The following is an 18310-nucleotide window of genomic DNA, read 5'->3' as shown; positions in this document are numbered from 1 at the left end:
ACACTGGTGGGTGCTGAGATGAGCAGAGCACCCAGGGGACACACGAGGAGCAGGAGAAAGGACACAAAGCCTCACTGGCTGCAGGGCTGGCGTGGGTGAAGGGGCCGTTCGTTCCCGGGTACACTCACCTTCACGCTCCCCACTTGTCTTCATGCTTTTTGAACCACCCTCTGTACCTTTAGTCTTCTCAGCGTCTTCCTGCGCATCTTCAGTAGACCCTCTCTCCTCGTCCTCCTCCTCCCCAACGTTTTTGTAGTTGGGTCTCTTTTGCATCCGCTTCTTGCCCTTGTGCTTGTTCATCTCAAGGGACCGCTCGAGTGTCTCAGTGGGCTTAATGAAACACCGGATGCTGGGCTTGGCCTATGTGAGTCCATGAAAAGCAATGAATGAATCAGGATGCTAGAATCTCAATGGATGCCACAAGCTGCCAGAGGTCCTGCCTTAGCAAGTTACTTCTAAAACAACTAACACTACACCTGAGTTGGTGGCAGGACTATTACCAACACTCTCCCCTTCACTAGCAAATGGCCAGAACATGAGCTACCATTTATAGCTTGCTATTCTAGGCCTGGTGGGGAAGGCCTATAACTCAGGCTACTTGAGATGCTGAGACAGAATGATCTCAAGTGCAAGGTCTGCTTGGGCTTCAGAGTGATTTCCAGAACAAGCTGAACAACTTAGTGAGATCCTATCTCAAAAAGAGCACTTGCCTCGTATGGATGAGGCCCTAGGTCCTCTCCTCAGTACTATATTTGAGAACATGCATGTACACATGTGCACAAAAAAAATGCTGCCTTTTACCATGCCAGCTCTACGCACTCCAAACATCAGCTTACCAACACAGCAAAACCTCTGGTGTACTCTGTCTATGCCTGAGAGCTCAGACTGTAGCATCTCACTCAAAGTCTCCAGCAACGCCAAAAGTACTGTTGTCCTCATTACACAGATGAGGAAGCAGTTTGGAAATAAAGAATGATCTGCCCAAGGTCATCAAGCCAGGAGGCAGCAGAGCCTCAAATTTATACATTCCCTGCAAAGTAGGAGTCACGGCGACAGTAAACTGGTATTGTTATTAACATTTTTTGACAAGGAAAAATTGGGACAGGTTTCAAATCGCCCAAACTTGCTATGTAGGAACTCTTTCTGCCTCTGCAGAAATGGGATTGCAGGCTTGTATCATTATGGCCATCTTATTAACTTTTACTTACAGTCAGTAAAATACTACATGGCTAAGGAACCACAATAGCAGTACACCTTGATATTACAGAAGCAAGTAACAGACAGAAAGGGCAAAGGGCCCAGATGTGGTCAGGTGCCAGCTCTCCTTGTAGGGGAACTTGCTAAATGTCAGTGTGGTGATTTGAATGTGATTGGCCCATGGGAAGTCACACTATTAGGAGGTGTGGCCTTGTTGGAGGAAGTGTGTCACTGTGTAGGCTTTGAGGACTCTGATATTAAGACTTCACCCAGTTGAAGCCAATCTCCTTCTGGCTGCCTTCAGATTAAGATGTAGAACTCTCAGCTCTACCAGCACTATGTCTGCCTGCACGCTGCCATGCTTCCCACCATGATAATGGACTGAACCTCTGAATCTGTAAGCCAGCCACAATTGAATGTTGTCTCTTATAAGACTTGCCTTGGTCTTGGTGTCTCTTCACAGCAATGGAAACCCAAACTAAGACAGCCAGCAATGAGCCAAAGCCAAACCAGCTCCAAAGAAAAATGTTTTCTCTAAGGAAGGCAGAGGTTTCAGAGAATAAGAAAGGCCCCTACCACCAGTGCTCATGTCCTATACACCCATAAACTCCTTATAACCATGATATGCAGTAATTATGAATTCATTTTACAGGTGAGAAAACCGAGGCTTGAAGGGTTGAGTTTGTTCAGTTGCCTAGACTGTGGAACTGCAGATGCTCTGTCAGCACCAAAGCCCCAGTGCTTCGACAAACAACAATGCCCTACTTGGAAGCCACCTCAGCTTTACACGTACAGTTTTAATACAGACAGACAGACACACACACACACACACACACACACACACAAATAAAATCTGGAGATGGTGGCACATGTAATAATGCCAGCATTTTAGAGATAGAGGTAGAAGGACCAGAAGTTCTAGTTATTCTCAGCCACAATCTGAGTTCAAGGCTAGCCTGATCTACACAAGAGACCCTTTCTCAGAAAAGGTGTGGATGAATGGAGCACATGCATGGTGCTGAGCTCATGGGGTACACACTTAGGGGGACTGAGGCATGAAAACCACTTGAATAAAGGAACTTAAAGCCAGCCTGGGTAGAACAAGATTCTATCTCAGAGGGGAAAAGTAGTATATCCATGCAAACAAATTTATCTAAAAAATGAGAAAAGACAAAAGAAAATGGATTTGTCTGGGTCAGGAGTTTGATTGAAGTATTTATCTTTGCAGACTCTAAATGTTTAGACATCAATTTGTCATTTAAAGGAAGATTTAGAATAAACTTTTCCATTATCTTGGTATAGATTATCTATCTTACAAATTTATCCCAAGAGCCACCAAGTATATTCTGGAGGGGGAGGGACACTGCACCTTGCCAATAAATGGAATGTGCTCAAGGAAAACAAATTAATTTCAATAATGTCTGAAACAAAACCCATTTGAGAGCTAAATTAGCATCCAAATCCAAACATTCATTTTTATTTGCCCATTTTGGATTATTCAACCACAAAAAGGACAGATAAATTGAAACATGATTTTACTATCCAGGAAACCAAGATAATATATTGCAGAGTTGGAGACTGGGCATTCTGAGCATGGACCGCCTGACAGCCAGCATCCATCAGAGTCCAAGCAGGATGCATTGTGACCAGGTGCAGCTCGGGGTTGGCACTCTCCTGGAGATGATCCCATGATGAGGCAAGTACCTTGCTTCCACACATCACCACCTATTTGCAGTAAGTTTTAGAGCATGCCACACAGTGAGAGGGCTACCAGACACAGACACCGAGACCAAACACACACCAAACACCTGTGTGCTAGAAGTTAAGGACAGAGATCCACATGGAGGGCTGTGACCACATGGAGAGCTAAACTCACAGTGGCTTTAATATTCACAACAACTGGCAGAAGAAAGGAAAGTAACAGAAGGGCCTGGGGCTGCCATCAGTCTGGAGGTCAGAACAATTGCCTCATCTTTTTGCCTGAAATGCATGCAGAGAAGTTCTGGCCTTCTATAGTCAAATGAAACCATGGATATCAAGTTCCTTCAGATTTGGACCTGCAGTTCAGTGGTAGAACCCTTGCCCAGTATATGTGAGCACTCTTGGCTACTCACCATGGGGGAGGGGAAGAAAGGGAGAAAGGAAGGAAGGCAAGCAGAGAGAAGCTCCTTCAGAGTAACAAACGGTTCACACACAGCCGCCACCCTTCCCTTCCTAGCCTTGAAAGAAACTCAGAGAGGAAAACCTACTGCAGGAATTAATATGGGGTGGGGGGGCAGGGCTCACTGTAGAAAATTCCCAAAAACAAAACAAGTTTTTTTTAAAGGGTGAATTCAGATGGGTGTAATGGTGCACACCTTTAATCCCAGCACTCAGAAGGCAGGGGCAGGGGCAGGGGCAGGGGCAGGGGCAGGGGCAGGGGCAGGGGCAGGGGCAGGGGCAGGGGCAGGGGCAGGGGCAGGGGCAGGGGCAGGGGCAGGGGCAGGGGCAGGGGCAGGGGCAGGGGCAGGGGCAGGGGCAGGGGCAGGGGCAGGGGCAGGGGCAGGGGCAGGGGCAGGGGCAGGGGCAGGGGCAGGGGCAGGGGCAGGGGCAGGGGCAGGGGCAGGGGCAGGGGCAGGGGCAGGGGCAGGGGCAGGGGTAGGGGCAGACAGATCTCTATTAGCTCAAGGCTAGCCAGGTCTACATAGTAAGTTCTAAGCCAGCCAGGACTATGTGATCAGACCATGTCTCTAAAAAGAAAAAAAAAAAAAAAAAAAAAAAAAAAAAAAAAAAGAAAGAAAAGAAAAAAAGAATTCAAGAACTTTCCAAGGAAATCTACTTTTCTGTATGACCAGGTATCGGGTGGGGCTAGGGTGCAGAGAATAAGAAAATTTATGTCTCTAAAAATATAATTATCTAGCACTACCTGGAAACATGTAAAGGCCCATGAATGAGGAAGGGTTATGACTGCTCATGGCTGCAGTGGGAATCCATGACTGAAGTCCAGACTTGTGACATGGCTCAATAGGTAATACACTTACTGAGCTGTTGACTGACCTGCACAACTCCCACTTTAGTCCAGGACAGACAGGACCTAGAACTCAGAGCTAGGAGGGAAGCACATGTTCAGGTCTGCCTCCTTGGTAAGTGCCAAGTGTGGTACTGCTCACCACTATGCCCCCTGCAGGCCTCAATTTCCACATCATCCCAAGGGCCACCCTTATCAGCTTCTCCCTGAGGGCTGCTGAGTATAGGAGACAGCCACCTTCTGTCAGTCTTTCCTGGGAGTACTTTCCCCCTAATGCTAGTGAGCACTTGAGAGCCCCACATTGCCAGGAGGACCCTGCACATTTGTGCAGGAGCTTGCCTCTGGCCACCTCACACTGCAGCAGAGGGAGTCAGGATGGAATCCAGTGCCCACCAGACCTCTGCTCTTTTCCATAGCACTTGTGTGCTACCCAACAGGCAAACCTCTAGAAGCACTAAGGGAAAGACTGAGCCGGAATCTGTGTGTACTTAAATCCCCGCACATGGGAGGCTGAGGTAGGAGGACTGTGAGTTCAGGGCTCCTTGGAGAGACCTGGTCTACAAGCCAATAAATAATGTAAGTCAAGTGCACATCTGGCCAACAGGAAAAGCAAGTACTGTGTGTGTAAAACAAAAGCTTGTGAGTTTTATTTGTTTTAGGTATTTGGTAGCACTGGGATTAAACTTAGGGCCTCATACACACCACACAAGTGCTTGATCATTGAGCTAACAACATTCTAGTCCTTATTTTTATATTTGAATCTAATATGTACAAAGACTAAAACTCACACAGAGGCCATAGTGGCCTAAGTTTACAGCTGCTGTAACCAAAGGCAGCACAGCACCTGACTTTCCCCAGGCCATGGCAAGACTAGTCCCAAGGTATGCTAGGCAAGCAGACATTACATGGTCTAAACACCGGGGGGTGATGGGCACACATGTGCCATGCCAAGATGGGCAACATGAGCTACTGAACCCAAACCCAGTCATGCTCCTAGAATGTGTGACTGCAGCCAGGTGACTTGTTTAATGGGGTCTCTGTCTGTTAACAGTGGGGTTACATGAAATGCCACTCCCATGGAATCAGAGGGGACCTGCAGAGCTCAGAGACTCCAGGGTCCATGCTTAGCTCCTGGGCTCTCAGGCAGCATGTGACATCATGATAATACTTCCTGGGAAGTAGCCAAGGACCTGTGTGTGGTCAGAGCTACAGGGAGCTAGCCTCATCTCCTGCTCTGTCTACCTGACACCATTCCCAGCCTAACTCTAGGGCCCTGCCAGCAACTGTCTCTGGCATTCAAACAAGAGCAAATAAATGTCTATAAGATTAATGAATTTCAAACCAGCCTCTTCAATCAATCCAAGGAAAGATCTGACATCTCTCATTAAAGAATGACACGCTAAGCAGCTGATTGCCATTTCTTTAGGGAAAGTGCTTTACCAATCATGCTCTCTAAGGAAGCATCATGAACTTTTGAACAGTGCTGGTCATTACTTCTGTCAGTTCAGGACACTGAGTTCTTACATCTCATCCACCTGGACATGAGGATCACAGCATATGAAAGAGCCAGGGTGGAATCTGTACTGGGTTCAGGCTCAACACCAGCAATCCCGGAGGGACAAAATCCAACCTCTAGGACCCTGGACTTCCTTGTGGGGAGACTGGGGCATAGCATTACTTTGATCTCTAGAAAAGAAGCATAAGACAGGAAATGCCATGCCTTTTATGAAGCTAAAAACAGCCCCTCTGCCAGCTCCACAGCCCAGCCTTCCCTGTCTCTATCCCACCAGTTCCTCAAAGACTCTGTTCCCTTACCTAAGTTTGCAGGCCCAAGGCCACCTCCTTCAGGAGGACTTCCCTATGCCATGTCCTGAAGCTGTCTCTGGTCCTTCAGACACAGGTCTTACATCTATGAGTGTGTGTTCATCCCAGAGAGTTAGGATGGGAACACGTGCCTTATTCATTCTGGGTTCCCCAAGGCCAGCACAGCAGCCGCCTGTAGCATGTAAGTGCTCAGTAAATGCTCAAAGCGAGGACTAAGCATCATGAGCTGCTAGCAGTCCATGCTCAGCAGGTGGGCCCTGCTTTCAGTAGGGCGATCCAAGTCCTGAACTCAGTTGACTATCCAGCCTCTCAATGGTTTGAGGGAATAAGGCTTACCATAGTCCTATCTCCCCTGTCCTCTTTGCTTTTTATTTTGAGATAAGGTCTCAGTCTGCAGCCCAGTCAGGCCTTGAACTCTTAAAGTTCTAGAAGTCAGACTGTAGGCTTGCACTACTAATCCTAGGAAATGCAGCTGTTTAATGCGACCTTTTCCTTCTACATTATGTTGGTGAATTGATACGTGGAGTTTAAGTTTGCTGAAAGCGAGTTCCAGGAGTGTGGAGGGCTCTACTGACCCAGACTCCAGCACGCTTATTTCAAGTGTCCTCCAAAACGCCTTGTCTGGAATGAGCTGGCCTCTTTTCTCTGTATCAGGGCTAGGGAAGAACAATAAAACAGCCCAAGAGTAAGAATACTGTGTCCTTGAAAGGAGCTAAAAAGGTCGACTATTTCCAACCAAGGTTACTGTTGCTTATCCCATGATACAAAAATGTCTACTGAATAAACAGGAAGCTAGGGCTCCTTCATGAGTCTCAGTTGGAAACTCCAGTCTGTTTCAGCAAGCCTTCCCAGTCCCTTCTGTTGGATACCTGGACACTCCCAATTAGATGATAACTGTCTGCTGCTGTTTCTCTTTTTTGGAAGCCTCACCTGAGGGGATGCCTTCTCCACTCAGAACTCTAACTGGGAAACCACTGCTGGCTACCTCAATGAAGCCACACCAGCCTACTTCCACTGAGTATTCTAAGCCTTCAATCTGATGTTGCTCTCACAATTAGGCTACTCCAGTGGTCTCTGCTGAATGTTGTATACAGTCCCTGACTGGATGACGTTGCCATCTATCTGATGCTTCTCTATCTACTACTTGCTATTGATTTGATTCTGTTTGGTATATATTTAATAAATTGTCTCATCCAAAGCTGAAAGCAAGGAACTGTAGATCATTAAGAACATCTTTCATCAGTGAGTTTCAAAATTTGTTTGTGGGCTACAAGTTGAGAGCCCAGCAAGTGCTCATCAGTCAGGCCTGTTAAGATCTGCTAATCATGCGTCATCAGAATGCTCTAGAAACTGGTTCCATCCACCTCCCAGGAGAGCGACACTCCCCTCAGGCGTGAGGAGTAAAAGATGTCTCTTTGCCACCGCAACCAGCAGGTGTGTAGAGTGCCCACAACGGTTGGTGTTTCTAGGAAGGACACAGTGAGCCCTCTCACAAGTGGCTGTCCATGGTCCACCAATAGGTGGAACACCCAAACAAGAGCAAGAAGCTTTCTTTGTCAGTACCAACTGACAAAGAAGATTTCTGTGGCTTGTTACAGATGAGGTGTCTGATTCCTTCCCTGGGAGCTGTTATTTCAATACACTTCACTGTAGTGAGACTTCTGAAATTTTGGTTTCTTAAAAACAAACAAACAAAACAACAACAACAACAACAACAACAAAAAAAAACCCACAGAAATCTTATCAGAATGTTTTCATTTTAATCCCAGGTGTGGGGTATGGGGCTGCTTTGTAACAGCTGACTGTGATTTGGCCTGTGCTCTAGCAGAGGCGTGGTTTTGCCAGCTGCAGATGGTTTCTGCAATTGTGTGGCATTTGGGATTCTGGCAACTTTTCAGAGGCCGGGTTAGTGGTTAGTGGTTGTTCAGTGGTATTAGTTGTGGTTTATGAGTAGTTGTGCAAAAAAAAAAAAAAAAAAAAAAAAAAAAAAAAAAAAACCAGGATCTCCATCTCTCCCCCCTCTCCCCCCTTTTCTCCATCTCTCCCCCTCTCTCTTCCTTTCTCCATCTCTCTCTCCCCCCTCTCCCCTCCTTTCTCCATCTCTCCCCCTCTACCCTCCTTTCTCCATCTCTCCCCCCTCTACCCTCCTTTCTCCATCTCTCCCCCCTCTACCCTTCTTTCTCCATCTCTCCCCCCTTTATCCTTTTTCCTCCATCTCTCCCCCTCTACCCTCCTTTCTCTCCTAACTAGTGATAGGGGTGAAACTGGGAGATTGAATGGGAAAAAGAACCCACAAAGTAGCCAAGCCAGCTACACTTCATCTCAGGAAACATGCCAGCCCCTGGGAGAACACTGACAGAAGAAAAGGGGCTGGTGCTCCTCTGAGCAGCATCTGAGTCCTCCAGTGGCCCAGAAGACTGCACACGCCCCCTCTCTACTTCACACACCTCACCATGCCACTCTTCCTTGTCCTTCAGCTCCAGACACATCACGTCTTGGGGCCTTTATATGAGCTATTCATTTTGACCACAATGGTAACTCCATGGTTCCCTCCCTCACATCCTTGAAGTCTAGGTTCACACATCACCTTCCCACCACTGTGAACATGCTGTTGTGACTTGTCCAGTCCCCTCTTGACTGCTCTTTCCTAGAGCCTCTACTGTCTGCTTGCTGTGATGGTTACTATAGGTAACACTGTTTCCCTCTCTTACTGGTCTATCTCCAGTGCCTAGAATGACACCTGATACAGAGGAGACACCTATACTTACCTTCTGAACAAATGATAAATACATTGACACACACTAGAGTAACTCAAACATCTTGTTAAAAACTGCAAGCACCCAGAGAGGCCACTCTGATAACAAAATTCAGAGAAGGCCCAGCACACACATACCACAAGTGGTGAGTGTCTTGGGGTTCTATCTCCACTCCACTGTTATTTGAGGTGCTAAATGGAAGAAGTCCTCATTCAGTAGGGAATGTGACATCACCTCCAACTTCAAGTCTCACCAGCCCTGTTGCATCCCCAGGTGGTTGAATCTTATCACAGAAAAACAGAAGCTTTCTAGGGTCCCTTCCTTAGCCTTATATACTTTGGCCACTTGGGTTTTCCCTGTTGGACCAGGAACAGGAACAGTCTTTAGTCCAACATACCTTCAGCCTTGGTAGAGGCTCCCTGTCTAAAGTCTCAATAAAATAGGATTCCTCTCAGCTACTCAGCCCAACTTATGCCCAGGGTTAGTCCCTAGGCATATGCCCTGGGCTAATGCAATACTGTCTTCCTTGATGTATGGGACATGAGGGCACTCCAGCTTTTCCTTCAGCACTCAGATCCTCTTCTTATAGGATGTCCAGGAGCTGAGGTTCCACAGTGGCTGCATAGAAAACACCATTCTGAGACCCATTCTCTTGTGAGAGTGCATGTGACTAAGTTAGTGATGGCCTCTGACTCTAGTCAGGTCATCTGTTTGCTCCTTTTGGTATTCACAGCCCTCTACCCCAAAACACGTGTGCCTTGGAGCTCCCATTCCAGCTGGAAGGCAAACTCCTACTAAGGCACTCAATAGGACACCCAAATCCCAGAGCAGCCCTGTGACAGAGCCAAGGGTTCCCAGGATGGTCCACTGACACTCTGAGTCAACAAACACATGACCCAGAGAAGCCAGGCTCCTGTGGTCTCAGATGCTGGCTCGCTTCATCTTATCTTGGAAGAGTTTTCTGCTAAGCAGAAAGAAATATAGCTAACATGCAGATGCACATGCGCTCTTGGACCCCCAGGGAATCATTTGGGTACCTTCCCAACCGGCTCACCTGATACCTACAGAGGTAGTCATTGACTAATTTGGAGGGAATAACCTATTCTGTCTCTTAGCTCATATTCTGAACTCCTAGCCAGCCAGCCCTGGCACGTATATGAGTGGTAAAATATTTAGACCATCTAGAGGTGAAACCTGGTGGTTAAGTTGGAAAGCTGAGTACAAGCTGAGGGTTTAGCTTACTGTTACCAATGGTGTCTAGTCTTGGCTGCTTCTGTCACTGTTGTTACTGCTGATGCTTTCCCCCTTTATGCCTTTGCCTGCTTCTGAGGTGCTTCCCTAGGCACACGCTGCATATGCTTCAGTTCCGCCAACATCGTGCCAACCCATGGAGGTGGGCCCCATATAAGGGATGAGGCTATTATACAGCCTCACCTAACGTTCCTGCACCAACTGGTGCTAGACCTAAGAACAAACACTACACATAGCAAGGAACCATGTTTATTTCTCTAGCTATAGAGGCATTGAGACTGAGGCCTGGAGATGCAGACTAACTCAACCTGGAACACCTAGGACTTGAGGCTGCTGCAGGTGTCAGATGTAGAATGTAGCATGTGAATACCACAAGAAACAGCATGCCCTGAGAGAGACTTCACATGATGGCTGTCCCTGCCCTTGCTGCCTCATTTTTTCCGGCACTGAGTACCCTTGAACCTGTCTAGCAAGCCCTGTGACAGCACAGGTCTCTGCTCAAAAGGATGGGAAGCCAGTGAAATCATGGGCTGTTTGGAGAAGGGATTCAAATACTGAGGAAGTTGTGCCATTGAAAAAGATGGAAAAAGATTTCTTCTTTAAACATACTCCACAGGACACACACATGTAGTCCCAGTGCTCATGAGGGTAAAGCAGAAAGACAATAAACCTAAGACCAACTAGCCCATGCAATGCAGGTAAGTTAATATCAACCTGGACTCTGTCTTTGGTTACTCCATCTTGGGTGGCAGGGAACACCTAGAGGTAATGAAACACATCCCCAGTTTCAACCCATATTCACTCTGCAAACGTTAGAAGAGGCTACCTTATGAGTCGCTATTCTTGGGTATGTGTAGTAGTTTGAATGAGAATGGCCCCCACTGTCTTATAGTTTTGAATGTTTAGTTCCCAGTTGAATGATTTAGGAAGAATTAGCCAGTGTGGTCTTGTTGGAGGTGTGCTACCAGGGGTGTGCACTATGCTTCAAAGCCCACACCAGGCCCAGCCTCACTCTGCCTCAAACTTGCAGATAAGATGTAAGCTCTCAGCTCCTCTCCAGCACCCTGCCTGCTTGCCTGCCTGCCTGCCTGCCACCTTGCTCCCTACCGGTTGGTTCATAGACCAACCATCTGAAACTGTAAGCAAACCTCCAATTAAATGCTTTCTTCTATAAGCTGTCTTGGTCGTTCTGTCTCTTCATAGCAATATAAAAGTAACCAAAAGAGAACGTATTGTCTGAAAACTATTTGCTCTGCACTAGAACCCCAGAGAGAGCTAGTCTGGAGCAGGAACCATATGATGGCAATGCACACAGAAATTCCAATTAGACATTTATCTGCCTATTCTGATCTGTGTTAAATTTAACCCTAAATTATAGCCCTTCAGAATAATTCTGTCTCCCCTCTGCTTCTCTCCAATTTTGGTTTGGGTTTGTGAGAGGTCTGCTGGTAAAAATGAAGCAATACCAGTAACTTATCTACAAATTACAGGAAGGAGAAAGTAGGGTAAAAAAAGACCAAGAAATTTAAAACAAGTTTGATCAACCACATCCGAGCCAGGCAGGAAATAATAGGAGACTGTTCTCACTCACAGGGAAGGAAGGCAACTTGCACAGGACAATTGTCAAACAAGTCACAAATGGTGGTTACCTTGCCAGCTAGTCTAGGATTTCCACCTACAGGTATCAGAAGGTGGGGCTTTGATCTCACACCTCCAGAGAAACCAGCCTCTCGTGTGCCAGTTCCTTCAGTTCAGCCACTCATGCAACCAGTAGATGTGTCTCCCACAGTGGAGGCCGGACCTCTGCCCCAAGAGGAGACCATGGGGAAAAAGGACAGGCCTCCTGAGAGCCATCTGAGAGGTGGCCAGTTACCATCTGCTCTGTGCTTTTACTTAAGCTGCAAACCACAGCCTGTGTGTCATGTCCTACTTGTGGTCAGGTACTGTAGTTCTGTAGGCATCAACATGGGATAAAACCAGGGACAATCTCTCTGTGTTATTTCTTACAGCTGCATGCAAAACTACAGTTACCTCACTAAACAATGTCCTCTAGAAGTCTGCACGCTAGCAGATGAAGTAATAAGAAAATGAATAGAAGTAAATGATTGCTGAATACTGGGACATTTACATCCTCCTCCTTCAAAGTTCAAGGAACATCATGGAGAAGGTGGGACAATATAAGAGCTAGAGGATAGAGTGTGTGCTCTGGAAAACTGTGTCCCAAGTACAACAGGGCTACTGCGCTCATCGGATCATAGTTGCTGTGATGACGTGCATAACATTGGACCCACCAATGTTGTGTCAAGGAGTCAGGAGACTCACAAGGCTCCAGCCTTCCTGATGACATATTGGCAGTTAATGGTAGTTGGGAGGAGAGGCGCAGGCTCTGCTCTGTCCTCTGTGAGGACTTAATGGCAGTAATAGTTTCTGGGAAAGGGAGAAACATTTTCTTTAGTGGTGTAGCTACTGCTAAGGTGCCCATGCTCCTGTGGGAAGACTCTGCTAATTAAAGATGAAGTCCACCATGACTACATAGCCTCTGGGCTCAGTGCAATATGGGAGACTCCTTTCATTAGTGGGTCTTTTCCTTCTCTAACCTTATCTGGAAAATTCAAAACCCTCTCTCTGAGGAATGTTATATAGCCTTAGTTTGGTTACAGGATCAATTTCCTTTCTCTTGATAAAACCTGTTCAGCCAACACTTGAGAGTCCTGAAATACTTCCCCATGTTGGTGAGGCATGCCAGGTACCTAAGCTCCCTGAAATGCTTCTCCATGTTGGTGAGGCATGCCAGGTACCTAAGCTCCCTGAAATGCTTCCCCATGTTAGTGAGGCATGCCAGGTACCTAAGCCCCCAGCCCATCCTGGATGTCCCTGCCCTCAGTCCCCCCAAATTTTTATAAGCTTTCAATCACCCTGAGTAAAGTTGATCTGCCTGAGAGCTGGTCCCCAGCATGGTCATTCATTGTATGTACTCACAGGGCTTCCAGACCCCTGCCCCCATCATCTCTGCTCCCTTTGCCCTTGCAGATTGTATGGGCCGAGGATCCACGAGGGCGGGGAGACCCATGTGCTCCTGTATAAAGCCGTACTGAAACTCCCTGGTCATTAGGAAAAATAAAAAAGGAAACAAAAGTGGAAGGGGAACTAGTTGGGAAAGAGAAGCAGATCATCAGGAGTGAGATGGGGGACAAGAGAGTGTAATGGAGTTGAATATGAGAAAATATTTTATATGCATGTATAAAAATGTCATAATGAATCTGTTATGTATAATCAATATATGCCAAGAAGGAACACAAAATTCTGAAAGAAAGTGTAACATATAATACATTATTTAGCCTTTAAAATTTAAAGAAATTTGGCAATAGCAAAACAGGTAAACCTTGAGGACACCATTCTACATGTAGTAAACCAATAATAGAAAAGAAATACTACCTTACACGATTCCAGTTCTTTACACGAGATATCTAAAAATCATCAAACTCATAGAAGCAGAGGGTGGGACAGTACCTACAGGGACAGGGAAGTGGGAAGGGTTCAAAAGGAATCGTTTCAGTTTTGCCGGTGGCTCTGGAGCACATGGAGAGTATGCTGGCTTGCACAATGAATGAGTTTAAGAGATCTGTGAGCCACTAGCCTGCTGGCAACATTAGTGCATTATGCATTTAAACACGTGATAAGGGGCTGGGAGATGGCTCAGTCAGTAACACATTTGCCGTGCAAGAACAAGGACTTAAATTTGAGTCCCCAGCAATACAGTACAAACAGGCATCATGTTGTGTATCTGTATTCCCAGAGCTGGGAAAGCAGAGGAAGAGAAAGACACTTCCTTAGAGCCCAATAATTAGCCAATCTAGCTGACTCAGTGATCTCTAGGTTCAGTGAGAGACTTGTCTCAAAGAAAACCAAGTAAGAAGCAATTGAGGAAGACATATGACATCAACCTCTGGCCTTGACATGCACGTGCACATGCATGCATGCATATTTGAATGTGCTCAACTGCACGTACACACACACACATACATACGTATGTTAAGAAGTTAAATGTTCTTGCTGCCTGTGAAAACCAGTTCCCGAAAGAACGAACTCTGGGCTCATATCTTCCAACCTGAAGTCTGACTTCAACACCCCTCATGGAAGATAATTCTGGGAAGAGCCTAGGCAACTACAGTGGGGCTTGGAAATGGTGTCAAACAAAAGAGTTCAAAAGGACCTAAGACATTTTAAACCGTTATTAACATAAATGAAGTGTCAATTAGCAGCAGGTGAGGTGGGGACAAGGGAAAATAAACAACAAACATATGTCTCCTGAGGGCAGCCTCTGGGAGGCTTTCTGCAGAAACGTGTGTAATGGATCAGATTGTCTCCAAAACTCAGAAGTGGAACTCTATATTTCAATGCTGGCATCTTAGAAGACTTTCTTCTGACCACTTTGAAGAGCACACCAAGCAGGCCTGAGGATCAGGCTGCAATTGGCCAGGCACTTGCCTAGCACTTGGGATCTATTTTCTCTCTATGCTTACTGAAAGCCCCTGCAACTTGCTTACTTTCCTTGATTTCCAAGTGGGATAAAACAACTTGTGCTAGGCTATCCAGCTAGTAGAGGCTAGACCTCTGACTGGGCTCTGCTGTCTGTGCTGAGTTGGTAGTACATTACTGCATCCATTAAGTTACAGAAAGGTCTGGAGAGATGGCTCAGCTATTAAGAATACTTGATGCTCTTGCAAAGGACCAGGGTTCAGTTCCCAGCACTTAGACGATTCCAAGTGTGTGGCTTACAAACACGGGTACCTCCAGCTCTGTGGGATCCAACGCCCTCTTCTGGCCTCCACGGGCTCCTGCACACGTGTGCACACACAAAAGCCTTCTATCTGCAGGCTCTCATTGCACTCATGCATGCAGGAACGACAACACAGGTTCTATCTACCATGCCTCACATATTCATGTGGTCCTCCTGCCAGAGCATCAGTAATAAAGATTAGACCTCATGAAGCAGTACTGGTACAAGATGCTCCCTGCTTCTCTCAGATAGATGCCTGCAGGGACTCATGTCATAGCCTATGCAATTGTAGACATGATAGGAACTCAACAGGGTGAGATCTCTGAGGAGCCAGGTGTGAGGGCCTTTCCAACGGTGGGTGTGGTAAGGACACAGGTGAGTTGGGGGAAAAAGAGCAAGTCAGGAAAGTCCCAAGGCAACATGGGGCTGAGAACACCTGAGCAGAATAGTAGGATAGATGACAAAAGGATGACAAGAGAGACTCGAGGAAGTCACAGTCCTGGCCCCAGGTGCTTCCCTTTCTTGGTGTGCAAAGTGCATATCTAAGCTCCACAGAACCCAACATGGCTAGACATACTTAGTTCATAATATTTAGTAATTAACCTGAAAGCCAAGAACTTCCACTTCTATGGAAACATAAGATGACTTGAGAATATGGCATCCATACTCCCTAGAATGACTTCAGGCTGGGTGGGACAGCAGCTGTGCACAAGGAAAAGCTGTCCAGATTACTGTGTTGGCACACCCTACTGTTCTCACACTGGACCAGCAACATTCACTGGTGGTCACTACCCAACCTCCATTGATATATGTGCCTTAGACAGGTTGTCCTCTCAACTCTCATTCTGTCTCAGAAATAGTGTCTTATATACATAACATCTAAGGACCAAGGGTCATACAATCCATTCAGCAATGCCCGACTGATCAAATCCATCCTGTTTATGCTGGACTGCAGATTTCCCCAGGTGCACATCTAAAGACTCTGGCTAGGTTCCCTGTATGCCAGACCACCTGACACATCTTCACTAATGTATAATAAAAATGTTGTGGTTTTTTGTTTGTTTTCTTTTTTTACTTTAGAGAAATATGAATTAGCAATTAGCAAATGTAGACACAATCGTAGAGCAACTTACAGAACTTCTGGGAACATCCTGTGCAGGCTTTGTGTATGTCTCAGATAGATCACCATTCAGAATGACTTCAGCCAGAGAGTTCACCAGCGGGGCATGATGTATAATGAGGAAGACCTGGTTAAAGGGGGAAATGGGAAATGCATTGAGGAGCTTAGTCCTCCAGTCTCCTCCTCTCCGATCCACAACTCCCATCCCTTCAAGGAGAAAGCAACCCCTCAACTCCAGAGGGCTTCTTCTCCACCCCGCTGCCTGTCTGGCTAGCTGCTCTTCCTTGGGAGTGCTTCTACATCATTGCTGCTCAAGTGCAGCACTGTTGGAAAGGACGACCCAGCCAGCATACTCCTTCCCGTGCCATGTCAGCTTCCATCATAAAGAAGACCGCCAAGGACTGGGAAAGGGACAGTGATGAGATTCCAACACTGGAACTGTCCCAAACCCTGCTGTGGGTTTTACCATGTTGGGATCACAGCAGTGTTATAGGTGGAAGCCACCAGAGTCAGAGGTAGGTCCAGTCAGGCTGGGATGTAGAACAGAAAACACCGGTTGTCATCCACCTTCCTGCTTCATGTTCAGAAGAGTGGCTTTAGGAATCAAGGTGTTCAAAACTGACCTGTCAACACCACTAGTGTCTTTTAAAATGTAAAGGTAGGCCAGTGAGATGGCTCTTCATGTCTGACAACCTAAGTTTAATACTCACAACCCACAGTAGGCGAGAACGGACTATACAAAGTTGCCCTCTAATCTCCACATGTGCTAACTCCTACTTCATGCACATGCACACTAATAATAAATGTTAAGCATGTAAAAGCAATGGATGTCAATAGACATAGTAGAGTATTTGGTACATCCACCTGGATCCCTGGCGGGTGTACAGATCCTAGCAGATAGATTTCTATCTATGGACTGACCCCTGTCCATGGACAGATCTCTGCCTATGAACAGATAGATCACTGCCTATGGTTGAATTCCTGACTGTGGATGGACCTCTGTGGGCAGATATTTGCCTGTAAACAGATCTCTGCTTGAGTACTGACACTTGCTGTGGACAGTCTCTGCAAATAGATGGATTCCTATAGGTGAACAGATCCTTGTAAGTGACTGCATGCAGTACACATTTTCCTGGTTCTGAGCCAGGAGTGTGGTGGGAGGGAGGAGAGATGTGGAAGTGTGCCTAGGCCAGGCCAACTGCATCATGTTCTTGAGATGAGAGGCAGCTTACTTTTAGGGGATGCCATCACCTATCACACTAAATTGGTACCACTGATGTGAGTTTTCATGGTAGCTATGCTGAAGATATTTATAATCATGCATCAATTTTATAGGGATATAGATGCGTTAAGGGCACAGCATTTAAACTAGATTAAGTTTTTACACATTTAGGCTACATTAATAACAGGGGGGCAGAGGAAGGCCTCAAGATTAGTTCTGCCCCCCCCCCTTCCTTTTATTCCTCCTTCTTTCCCTCCCTCTCTGATACTATGTAGTCCTAACTGGCCTGGAACTCACTATGTAGACAGGCTGGCCACAAATTCATAAAACTTGCCTGCATCTACCTCATGAGTACTGGAATTAAAGACATGAGTACTATACCCAGCTAGGGCTCCAAGATTTTTAACTTAATTTTGTTTTACACTTATTTATTTACTTTTGTGTGCATGTATGTGGGCATGTGAGTACCACCGTAAGCATGTGAACATCAGAGAACAGACAAAGGCAGGAGGTTCTTACTTTCTACCATGTAGGTTCTAGGTATCAAACTTGATTCATCAGACTTGTCCTAAAGACCTTTACCTGCTGAGGGACAGCACAGGGGCTAGTGACCATGCTCCTCAGGAAAACCTTCCTGAGTGATGCTCCAACAGCTGATGGGTCATGACAAGGAATTTCTTGGTTGGACTACTGTAGCTCAGCTGAGGAACTGACCTGTTTGGATCCCGCCAGATTCCCAGAATTCCCAGCAGGCAATGATGGCAGGTTTGTAATGAGTTTGTAACGGGCACAACGGCTGCCAGGAGAAGCTGCCCTGTGCTGAGATAGTAGAGGGGCTGGAGAAAGAGCAGGCCTCAGACAGAGTTCCGAGCAAACTGAGTCTCTAGAGTGAGGCTCCAGAAGGCAAGAAGTGGTCAGGCAGGCTATGTCTGAATCTAATTAACTTCCCCACAGTGGGAAGATGGCAACTGAACCTCTTCTCAGGCCAGCAGGAGCCAGCATCACCCCAAACTTGAAACAGCAGGGGATCTAAGTAGAAGAAAACCTCACTAAAAGGAATAAACCCTGCTACCATGGCAGGCATGGAAACAGAGCTCTAAGCAATCATCTGGCTACTTGACAGTTGGGTAAAGTGGCCCACGAATCTGGAGCG

The 18310-nt window shown here is 46.5% G+C and overlaps 1 protein-coding gene across 5 annotated transcripts in view; it reads right to left on the bottom strand.

The window, feature by feature from the left end:
* Clec16a (C-type lectin domain containing 16A) overlaps positions 1–18310 on the bottom strand; it is a 196981-nt gene that overhangs the window by 144718 nt on the left and 33953 nt on the right. For 3 of the 5 annotated variants that reach the window (XM_076937428.1, XM_034505370.2, XM_076937427.1), the window contains 2 exons: positions 15949–16062; positions 129–360 (listed from right to left, as the gene is read on the bottom strand). In XM_076937428.1, coding sequence (XP_076793543.1) covers positions 129–360; positions 15949–16062 — 346 coding nt within the window. The remainder of the gene's footprint in view (positions 1–128; positions 361–15948; positions 16063–18310) is intronic. The other 2 variants (XM_034505372.2, XM_076937429.1) reach the window with 1 other exon arrangement.

Source organism: Arvicanthis niloticus, chromosome 6 (genome assembly GCF_011762505.2).
Source record: "Arvicanthis niloticus isolate mArvNil1 chromosome 6, mArvNil1.pat.X, whole genome shotgun sequence".
Classification (NCBI taxonomy): domain Eukaryota; kingdom Metazoa; phylum Chordata; class Mammalia; order Rodentia; family Muridae; genus Arvicanthis; species Arvicanthis niloticus.
Note: the sequence above shows the minus strand (reverse complement) of the source record. Positions and strands in the feature narration are given on the sequence as shown.